At 34.6% G+C, this 12,296-nt stretch overlaps 1 protein-coding gene across 10 annotated transcripts in view; it reads left to right on the top strand.

Moving 5' to 3' along the window:
- The window catches only part of LOC114652251 (transcription factor 4-like), a 319,999-nt gene that overhangs the window by 87,126 nt on the left and 220,577 nt on the right, over positions 1–12,296 (top strand). For all 10 annotated transcript variants that reach the window (XM_028802538.2, XM_028802536.2, XM_028802539.2 and 7 more), the window contains one exon: positions 314–375. In XM_028802538.2, coding sequence (XP_028658371.1) covers positions 314–375 — 62 coding nt within the window. The remainder of the gene's footprint in view (positions 1–313; positions 376–12,296) is intronic.

The raw sequence follows: 12,296 nt of genomic DNA on the forward strand, positions 1-12,296 counted from the left end.
TTTAAGTTACTGCAAATATGCACAACCAATATATGTTGATATGTAGTTTGATGTATAATATAAATGTATCAGAACTAATTTACCTCAATTTAAGCATTTGCTTTAGTTTGTATGTTTAAGACATTAAAGTGTTTACTAAATATTTCATCAAAGACTTTCTTGAATTATCAAACTTACTTGAGAGAGTGGACTCAAGTGTCTGCTGATCATCCTAAACATGCTTGAATATGAAAACTATTTGTAGTAACCAAGTACAAATAATTAAAGGTCAGTTCTGAATCTGATTATTAATATTTTTCACCTTCCTCTCTAGGTCAGGAAGACAGAACAAGCTCTGGGTCCTGGTGTAATGGTAGTCGTCCCAGTCCATCAAGAGTAAGTATATTTGTCTTAGTTCTACAGCACTGTTTGATAGCAATGAAAAACTTGAGCATATTATTTTTACTATTTCAAGTATTGTATTTTACACTGTGTCATTAACATAAATTAGTTTAGAACATTTTAATATAGAAAGTAAAAAGAGTAGGAATTAATCACATTTAACTCTTTCAGTCAATAATTTAGTGTAAAATACATTTGCCGACTTATTACTCTTTATGGACCAGGGCTAAATTTCCTGTTGTTACTTCCTATGTGACATTTGCATGTTCTGCATATGCCCACATGTGATTTTTTTTCATTGTTCTCTAGCTTCCTTCTAAATCAAAAACATCCTGTATTTAAAAGCAATGTGAGCATGATTCTAGTGTTCCAAATCTTATTTTAGAACCTAACACAAACTAACTAGTCCTTTGCATATGAATAAACTGTGAAAATACAGTTAGACCGATAAGTATTTAGACAGTGACACCATTTACATAATTTTGGCTTTAGGATTTGAAATAAAGAATTAATTACATGATTGAAGTGTAGGCTTTTCAGCATTAATTCAAAGGGTTTAACAGAAATATAGTATGAACCATTTAGGAATGACAGCCATTTTAGTACATGGTCCTCCCACTTATAGGGGCTCAGAAGTATTTGAACAATCGACTGACAAGCTGTTCCATAGCCAGGTGTGAGCAGGTCCCTCATTATTTCATTAACCATTAAGTAGGTAGAAGGTGTGGAGTTGATTCTGAGTGTGGAATTTGCACTTGGAAGTTGTTGCTATGAACTCTCAATGTGAAGTCCAAAGTGCTGTCCATGCAAGTAAAAACAGAGCATCACTAGGCAGAGAAAACAAAACAAACCCATCAGAGAGATAGCATAAACACCCGGAGTGAGCAAATCAACCATCTGGTAGGTTCTTAAAGAGATGGAATGCAATGGTGAGGCCAGCAACAACTGAAGGCCTGGACAACCATTGAAGACAAGAGAAAACTTCACAAAAGTAAATACAGAGGGTTTACCCCAAGGTGCAAGCCATCGGTAATCCTCAAACATAGGAAGGACAGATTAGACATTGCCAGAAAATATTTCAAAAAAACAATCCAGTTTTGGAGCAGTTTTCTTTGAACAAATGAATATAGTATGTACCAGAATGATGGATATAGAAGGGAAGGAATGACTCATGATCAGCAGCATACCACATCATCTGTGAAAGATGGTGGAGGTGGTGTTATGGCATAGGCATGCGTGACTGCCAATGGAAGTGGGTTACTGGTGTTTATTGATCATATGACTACTGACAAAAGTTGTAGGATGGTTTCTGAAGTGTATAAGGCTATACTCTCTGCTCAGATTCAGACAAATGCTGCAAAACTGATAGGACGATGCTTCATAGTACCAATGGACATGGAGCCAAAATACACTGTGAAAGCAATCCAAATGATTTTCAAAGCAAAGAAGTGGAATATTCTTCAAAGGCCAAGTCAGTCATCTGACCTTAACTCAACTGGACATGCAGTTCACTTAGTGAAGACAAACTGAATCCCGAAAGTCCAACAAACAAGCAGCACCTGAATACAGCTACAGTGAAGGCCTGGCAAACCATCAGTAGGGTGGAAACCCAGCACTTGGAGAAGGCCATGGTTTTCAGACTTCAGCTAGTCATTGAGTGCAAAGGATTTTCAACCAAGTATTGAACATGATTGTAATGTTTATGATTATGTTCGTGTGTCGAAATACTTCTGAGCTCCTGAAAATGGGGGACTATTTATTAAAATGACTATCTTTTCTAAATGGCTCATACAGTGCTTTTGTTAAATGCCTTAAATTAAAACTGCAAGTCTACACTTCAATCGCATCTTGATTGCTTCATTTCAAATCAATTGCTGGTGCACAGAGTCAAAAAGTATGAAAACTGTATTACTATCCAAATACTTATGGACCTAATTGTAGTTTATCTTCTATATACTTCTTTTTCATTTCTTGCCATTTAATTTGTACTTGCCATGTACTTTCTTTGATATTTCTTAAAAGTACTGAAATTATTTTGCTTGTGTTTCTCCCAGTAATGGATAAAATCTGATATTGTATTTGTTGCCTCAAATAAGTTGAATGGCTGGTAGAGAATTGTCATGGTACATTGAGTACCAGCCTGACATTGTTTGATCAGCTTAATTGGTGTCATTTAGTGTAGAGTCTTTGAAAAGCAAGATAATTGTTACTGATCTCAAGTCAGCATTTTATAATGTAGTGATGGCTAACAAAATATATATTTGAAATGTCAGTGGTCAGAATGGTCACATTTGTTATTATTTTATTATTATGCCTGTTCTGCCTTATGAGGAAACAATATCAAGCATTTAATAACTGTTATAATTTTTATTTTAAAAATTTTTTGGCATAATGTGTTGGTAACCAGTAAAAACCTAATTGAATTCTGTGCTAAATTACATCAAGTAATAATTAAAAACAGCAAAAAGATGAGCTAGCAGCTATCTGTTTTAAGTAATTTGCTGAGTGTTGTATTAGTTTCATAGTAAACATCAGATTTTGGTTTTTAAGCTTGACTGAGAAATATTTTTTACCATAAGAAAAGCTATTGTTTACTATTTCCTTACTTTCAGTCAGTTCACATTTATTGTATGAAATAGGTAAATTTGACAAGGCAATATATATTTTTTAAGGTACAGTGTATTGCTAGAATTATAACCCTACATGATTTGTGTTTCCAAATAACATTGTCTACAATTGTGCTGAGCCTTTCATCACATTTCTAGATTTTGTTTGACTTGACTAATGAAATGAATGGCACGCTCTTCATATGGGATTTTTTTGTCCATGTTTTTGTCTTACTTTTGCTTATCACTTTATTACCTCCCCCACATAGCAAGGTGTCATAAATCCTCAACATTTTATTTTATAACAAGAGCAGAATACAACATAGTGTATTTTATACACAGTCCTCAACAGATTATGTTACTCAAACAACAGTTTATTTGTTTGGAAGATCAAGGTTCCTTACTCTAAATTTTATAGTAGAGACTCTTCATAGGAGTGATCAGCAGTGCTTTGAAGTACTGTACCTTTTGGAATTTGGCTGAATGTGTTTTTCTGCTGAGTAGTTTATATGGAAACATCTGAGTCTGGGGAGCCCCAGGCTTGTGTATACCTAGACTAGTCATTTCAGATTCCATCTTGTGTGATTTCTTGCATAAATCCAGTTGTCATTGTTTGGTCTTATGCAGGTCATTTAGACTTCCTGACATTCTGAAATGAGAGGAACTGCCAATGATCAAAGCACAGACTGCTTTGTGAAAAGTGGTGGTAATCTAAGCTACTTTTCTCATTATTGATAAAGTGGTAGAAAATGTTTTGCCATCAGATCAGTCACAGTTCAGTAGCTTTGATTAACAAAGACATTGCTTGAAATATTTTAAACATAAATGGGATAAACAAGAATTGCTCACACTTTGATAAAGAGCAAAGGCTGTTTATATAAATGCTGTTATATTTACCAGAATAGCCGGCCATATGTCTTTTTACTTATAGTTCAAATTGTTTTTGACAGTCACATAAACAGTACAACTGTACATAACAGTAGCTCTAATAAAGACCTTTTGGCAGATGCTCTGAGCTTGCACAAGTATCCCGAGACTTTTTTGTTACATGCTTGGCTAGTGCTGGGCGGTATACCAGTTCATACCGAAAACCGTTTTTAATTTTTTTTATGATATGTATTTTTCTTATACCGCAACACCGGTTTAAATTGCCTAAACGACGTTCGGAATGTGGCGCAGCGGGAAACTGTTTAAGTGGGGTCCTTTTTCACTGCTACACCGCTAAACACAGATTTGTTGCACTAGGGCTCTTTTTCACTGCTACACCACCAAATAGTGGGCGGTAGCATAGGTATTTTGCGCGGTGAAAATGGACAGAGAGCATTCTGAAACTGAACTAAAAGTAAAGTTGAACATGTGATGAACAGAAGAACTTTTGCCGAAAAAAAGGAGTCACATTCGTCGCCTGGAGATACTTTATTTTTAAAAGGTCAGATGTGTAAATACTGTTTCTATACTACTGGATAATACTGCAAGCCAAGTTGTACTTGTTTTTGTACTTGCTAGTGTATGTTTTGCTTGTATTCATTCTGCGATGTGCTATCGACTCGTTCAGAGATGGGCGCAACTCTGAATGGATGGCATAATTAGACATGTATAACGAAGATATTTTTAAAGTTCTGAACACTCCGTCGGCTAAGTTAATAACTAGTTTTAATTTCACAAAGACGTTTATCGTGTGGTGATTAACACAAAGTATTTGATGTGCTGCATTAACTTGTGACGGGGTTTGAGAAAATCTAGTAAATTAAACATTGATTTTAGGATGAAGTTTAGTTTACAACATTCTACTTTAATTATAAAATAAACTGAGAATAAAATGGAAATGTCGACTTTAATCTTGACATAGTCAACATGTCGAATTTATTCTCGACATATAGTTTGTTTTTTTCTTCCGTGTCCATATTTTTTTTTCTTCACAGTGGCCCTAATGCGCTTCCATAGGGCTATACCACAAACAGCATTATAAATGCAAGTTGCAGTTTTTATTATTTATGTATATAGCTTAGCTTGAAGCAAGGTCCATATTAATGCAGTTTGCCTAAATGATGGTACAGTTGGTAAGATGTCATGACATTGTCATCACCAAAATTGCACTTGTTTTATTTTATTTTAATTTGTTGAATACTGTGTAATGCACCTGGGCTTGAAGCCTTGAAGTAATGGTGCAACTATCAGTAATACTATTATGTATTTTATTGTTATTATTTATTAGTTTAAATATTATGCAGTTCAATGATGGTAAAATTGTTTAAAAAGTCACTTTAACGTGTCAGTGGACAGAGATTGTTAACATTAACAGAAAGTGTAGTTGGTTTACAAAAAATATTTACTATTTATTCCTTTTCTAAGACGTGTTCAGTGCAATCCAACTTTTGACAAACACCTCTGGATATTTTACTAAGTCTAAATGCCTCTTTGGATGGTTGAAAATATGTTGTCAAAATCATAGTTTAAGCTTTTGCAATATTTGTTCAATTAAAGGTTCTATATTTTGACTGCATCTGTCATGCAATGTGATTCCTTCACTTTAGTGCCACCCACTTGAAAACTATCACTTTATAGGGCCATGCAAACCTGGATTAATACTTGTGTGCACATTAAAATGTCTTTTTGTACGATGTACAATTCTCATAACAGTCTAATAGGTTATTCTTAGCCAGTCTACTGCAGTAATTGCAGTGGAAAATGTGGTTAACATCCACTCATGCATGGGGAAAAAAATACCGTCTAATACCGTGAAACCGGCAGAATTTAGAAAAAATACCGTGATATAGAATTTTGGTCATACCGCCCACCTCTATGCTTGGCACAACATTGTAAAATAATAATTATATTTTCTGCTTATAAATACATTTATTGTCAGAGTTAAAAAATAGTTCTTGAAAAAACATTATTTTATATAATTTATCTTCATAAATATCCCAAATCCAAAATGCTCCAAATTCCAAAACTTTTTGAGAGCTGACATGACGACACAAGTGGAAAATTCCACACCAGAGGTCTCTTTTATAAAACTTTACTTGGACTCGAGCGTGAAAATATCCTTACGCCAAAAAATTATTGTAAATGATGTATTTGCAGATCTAATACAAATGTATTTTTTCAGGGAGGGATGGGAGTGGAATTCCCCTGTGAAGCTTATAGTGCCACAAAGCAACGTGAAGCATTGAACAGCACAAGGAAACGATGCTTGATGATAATAATAATAATTCTTCAGTGCAAATACGTAGAATTTATCCTCTTAAAAGGGAACTAAAATAGAACCTGTATATCATATTCATCTCTTTTGAGGTTTAATATGTTGTCATGATAATGCACATTATAATGATGGCTTGGTGATATGAATTATTGTACATGTGCATCGTTATTTAGCTTGTTTGGCTGCATTTCCCTGCCTGATCATGTATGTCCGCAAGATATCTCATTATGTATATGTAAATATTGCAAAATCTGAAAATATCCAAAATACTTTTCACTCCAGGCATTTTGGAATAGGAATATTCAACCTTTTATACATTTTTGAATAGACTCACTATAGTGTGACACAGTGGTGCAGTAGTTCATGACTATGGGAGTAGGAGTGAATTGTCCTGTGCTGTTATCCTGACTTAGATTTTGAGAATGTTGTATTTTTATTTCTCTTATCAAAAATAGGGAAAATTGTAAGTGTGCTTTAATTATTATGCCTATGTATTAGCTTATATTGGATAAGAAGTTCCTTAAATCATTACCTTCTCAGGTAAAAAGTAAATACTCTGATTACAGATTTTTGCCTTAAAGATGAACAAACTGTTTTTTGTGCATAAATGAAATAGTGCAATAACAACAGTAATTCAAGATTTTTTTTTTTATATGAACATTCCCCTGTAACATAAACTTGGATAGAAATTTTTTATTTCTGTTGTGTGGTCAATGCTCCTTTTTAAAGTAACCCTTTTATGATCTGGTCAGGTAATGGCCGATATTAGTGCAAAGCATATGCTAATTAAGACACATATACAGCCTTGCAAATTAACTGTAAAAGTTCAGACTTGATGAACATATTTTTCAACATGATACCTTTTTTATATCCTCAGTAAATGTTATATATTATTTAATTTAAAACTGTTTGTGTGACACATTCAGATACTACCTTACATCAGTGATAAGTGTCTAATTTTTGCTTCTTTTTGTCTAGTCAGCAATCTTTATCAATGTTATATCCAAAAATAAAATTATTGATTGTTTTCTGCATATTTTAGTTCTGTGGATTTGGGTGGTGTCCTTTCTATGGTTCTCCTGAGAACTGACAGTTATTGTATCATTTTCTGTGAGAATATTTGTTATGTTTTTCATCAGTGGTGCGAAACATTTACAACAAATGTCAGATGACAAACAATTTTGTCCAAAAAAAAAGAAAAGAATCATTTTAGTAGTTTGGACTCGATTGCTATCCAGACTGGTTCCTTCATTGTGCCCATTACTTCTGAGGAATGCTTCAGCTCGTTTGTGAACATATAAATGGATTGAGTCGCTTTGAAAATAGCTGTCTGGATGAATGTTTTAGTAATATAATTCCTGTTATTAGAAAACCTTAATTTGTCCCTGACAATTATTTTTAAGTAATGTGTGCTGCATTTTAAGGTGTTGACAGTTTCTCAGCCATCTTGTATAGACTTGAACTTCTGTCACTTGCTTGTTGGTTCACATTCAGATGGATATCTCACATTTTTAAAGCACACTCACAAAAGTAGCACATAACATAACATTCTCAAACTTGCTTAGTCCAGTGTAAGGGGCTCAGTGCTTTGTAGCAGTGAGTGAAAGGATAGGTTGGTGGTTCATACTAACACTGGGTCAATTTGGAACTGCAAACTAAAACCTTCCAAAAAATGTTTTAAAAAGGTGAGCTGAAACAAAAAGGAAGTAAAAAAAAATCCTGTTTGGGTTAGTTAGTTTACAATGGCATGAAAGTAGCTCATACAGACAAGAAAGCAATTCATAACAGAAAGTGTACAGCTATCCAGTAGCAAAGCAGCACTGAGGAAAAGCAATTAATAATTTCTTTCAAATCTGCTAAGTTTGTAAAGGAAAATTTGTTTGTGTCTATGCTCTGCTTGTTCAACAATAACGTTAAAATGTCACACAGCTGAATAACTTCTTGGAAGCTGTTACTTTTTCACTCTTGCAAAACTTAAAATGAAAACCATACAACCAGGCAATATACAGACTGTTATTTTCCTCTGAGAAATTGAAGAAACTCCTCTATGACCCAAACTTGTGAGTCAGTAATTCCTCAAAAAAAAATCAATACCATCGAAGCTGTTGGATGTCTTATTATTAATTCCTCAGCAGTTTTCCTCATTATTTTCTTTTCACTAATTCTTTGCTACATTTGGCTAATGCTACGATGAGGTCTCAGGACAGTTGTTTAGGTGCATGAATTTTGTAGAATTAGAACACAGCTAGTTTCTTTAGACATTACACCATGCTGGATGTTCTTGCTGACCTTAATTTCAGGTTGACTTAAATTTGTGATTTTTCATGGATATCCCCAGAAGGTAATTATAGCTATGAGGAAAACTCCCAAAGTTTATAGTATGATACTTTTGATTAATTTGATAGAGCTTTAACCACTCTTGGCTCTTCTGCCAAGGTAAAACCACTGTAAGGTATTATTCCAATAGGTTAGGTACCTGTTTGTTTGGCAACAGTAAATTCTAAATAATCAGCTCATTATACACACTGCACTTACTTTGATTTTATATGTAGCTGCTAGTTCTAAAATATAGTTAGCTCTGAGGTATGGGAGTGCCCTGTTTGTTTGAATATTTTATAAGTACTGTATGTCAGCTGTTATACCAATTTAGAACGGTTTTGTTTTGAGGCACACCATAAATAGGGTTCATGACTTATTAACAATCAAATTTGCCATTAATGAAAGGGAGATGAGCAGTGGATACAGTGCCACAGCTCTGGGACTAATGTTGATGGTTTTAGTAAAGTCCACATTTTCTTTTCCAGGGCCTCTTTCCTGCTTTGATTAAATTCATTTTGTTACATTTGTAATTCTTAACCTAAAGTGCATCTTACTGATAAACATTTTTGTTTAAACGGTTAAGTAAATTATTAAAAACATTATTTTATTACATATTGAATTGTTTTCAACTGTTGTATTGTGTATTGTGCTGGCTCTTGTAATTGCCCTTCTGCCAAGTTTAAACACTAGTTTGATTTAGGCTCTACTTGTATGAAATTAAAATTCCAAACCTTTAAAAAAAAAAAAAAAGTTTTAAAAAGGTGAGCTTATGCAAAAAAGAAGTTAAAAAATCTTGATTGGATTAGTGGGCAGCACGGTGGTACAGTGGTAGCGCTGTCTCACAGTAAGGAGACCTGAGTTCGCTTCCCGGGTCCTCCCTGCGTGGAGTTTGCATGTTCTCCCCGTGTCTGCATGGGTTTCCTCCGGGTGCTCCGGTTTCCTCCCACAGTCCAAAGACATGCAAGTTAGGTGCATTGGTGATTCTAAATTGTCCCTAGTGTGTGCTTGGTGTGTGTGTGTGTGCCCTGCGGTGAGCTGGTGTCGTGCCCGGGGTTTATTTCCTGCCTTGCGCCCTGTGTTGGCTGGGATTGGCTCCAGCAGACCCCCTGTAGTTAGGATATAGCGGGTTGGATAATGGATGGATAAATGGATGTTTGGATTAGTTAGTTTTCAATGGCATGAAAACAACTCATACAAATGAGAAAATAATTCTTAACAGAAAATGTACAATTATCCAGTAGTAATGATAAGGCATAAGTGCAAGTTGATGGCAGACTGCTAAAACTAAATTCACAATAATCAGGGCATAAACGTCACCAGCTATATACGTATTGTTCCTTCCCATTGAAAGAACACAAAGTTTACAATTAAATGTATGGAGTCTCTCTCTGATGGTGAGTGCAAGTTATTTTTCTAATTTAATTCCTTGTGCTATTACTTTTTTTTCTTATCTTGTAGCTATTTCAAGTGCATCTGTGCTTTACCATTACATTAGTTCATGTTAAACTTCTGTTCACATTTGATCGGGAGTGTCAAACTCAAGGCCCTTTGGATTTGGTTCTTGTAACTTTTTAAAGCGGCTCACTTCATCAGTATTCAAGAAATGTTACATGTGACCTGTGGTGACTGTTAGATTTTTAAAAGACCTCTTTCAATGTGCATTTCATGTATTGATTGTATCTACAGTATATATAAACTAGCCAGATTATATTTAAACCTGGCATTAAATTGCATCTCCATTGTCTGTTCATGATTATATGTAAAGTACAGCGCAGGTCAGCTGCTAACCTGTAGTTAGAATGATAACTGACCTAACAAGAAAAAGTAGAAAGAAGGTTACACGCAACATTTCCATAAAAAACCTCTATGTTTTAGCATGATGCTAAAGGGTTAGCTCGACCTCACACATGCCTCTTCTGCCACTCCACCATGCAGGTATGTCGGGGCTGGCCACTCTTCTGCGGCTCTGCTGACTGCTGCCACCCCCGCTACATGATTCTTTTGTCTTTTTTTTTTGTCTTGTTCTTTTCTGCAAACTTGATTGCTGTATGTGGATAGGAAATGCATTTGTATTTCCACACATGTTAAATGTAACAGGTATGCAGTTTTGAATGTAGTCTGTGTGATCCATCACTAGCACATTTACAACCATTTTGTTAATGTGGTCAAATGCCATGCAATTGTAACACATGTTACTTTTCTTTAGCTACAAATTCTCATTTGGGCCTGGACATATGAGCTGACATATTTTTTTCCCTCAATGCTGGTTTTCATATTGAGGCTGTTGGTAGCTTTCCTAACCTACAGCAATGTCCAAGAAAGAAAAGCTGATAAAGTGGGCAGAAAGTTTTAACAGAGTTGCAAGACAGAATACACAATCATGAAGGGCAGAGTTACCATTGTGTTTGTAAATGTGATAGTTGTTTGTTGATAATTTCTTGCCTGCTTTGAATATATAAAGTGTTATTTTTGGCTCTTGATGAAACTGAGTTTGACACCCCTGCATTACATGCACAGTTGTCTGCATGTAATGTGCATTTCATATCTTAGTAAACCAAGAGAGCTAGCAAGCATTTATAGGCAACACAAAAAAAATGCAGTTCTCTTCTTGCATAAGCAGTTCTAGTTTCTAGTGGTATTGATTCAAGAGGTCCTAGCTAGTTGTATCTTTTAAAGATGGAAATAATGTTACAGGTGCAAACACTTCCTTCACTGATGATCATCTTCTTCTGGAAATCTTTCCATCAGTAAGTCAAGCAGAACATCTGTTTTAAGATTTATCTGTTATGTATACTGTATCGTCGAATTCTTCCCTGAGGAACTAGGGTGAACATTTTTAAGAATAGGTCATTGAAATGAAACATGGCTTGCAGAAACCAGAATGAGAACTATGCAGCATCATTATCTAAACCTAAAGATGCATATTTTTTAATAGTATAAGGTGTGAAAGCATTGCTGGTTGCAGGTTGCTTCTTTCTGAAAATTTAGTTCATGTTCACTAAGTCTACAGCTCTCTGTGTTCAGCAGTCTACTATCAATCTGTGTGATTTTTTTTCTGAGAAAGGGAAAGCACGTTAGGGTGACAGTGTTTTGGCTATAGATCCTCCATCGGGTATGTGACTAATTAGTATACACTTTTTTCTGAATGCTAATAATATTGCAGTAGTGGTAGTTCAATCTGCTTTGGTTTAAAAATAAAAAAATACTTCTCTTAGATGCCTCACTAGTAAAATCAGTCTGAGATAATGAGATGAATAGACTATCAAAACCTTGTGGCAGGTCACCTGCAACTGGTGAACATAACACACAAATGAAATGTCTTTATTACATTGTTCCATTATACATTTTTCAACTTCACAGCTTCCAAAAGAGTGGTGAAAAATAATTTTCACATGTTAAGATGATAATAGCTTCAGATTCTTGAATGGCTCAAAAAAGATTTGGTCTCACTTTGTTAGGCAATAAATTTGACTTGGTAGAAGTTTTTGGTTTTATTTTAATCATTGAGCCGATAAACTTGATAGTTATTAGGAGTCTGAGGTAATTTTGTTTGAATCTAAATTATTTGTTCATTTTACAGTCCTTTTCTCTGGGTAGATTTCGTTACTAAGTTATAAGACTTTCTAGTACTTTTTATATAAACAGTCCATATACTGTATATGAATAAAAGTATGTATAGTGTACACATACAGTAGTTGCATTATTGCAATTCTGAGTAGGTTTTTTGAGTGGTAATATCTTCAGAATTTTATATATGTATAAAAAACATATATACACATACACATATG

The sequence above is a fragment of the Erpetoichthys calabaricus genome, chromosome 5 (assembly GCF_900747795.2).
Source record: "Erpetoichthys calabaricus chromosome 5, fErpCal1.3, whole genome shotgun sequence".
Classification (NCBI taxonomy): domain Eukaryota; kingdom Metazoa; phylum Chordata; class Cladistia; order Polypteriformes; family Polypteridae; genus Erpetoichthys; species Erpetoichthys calabaricus.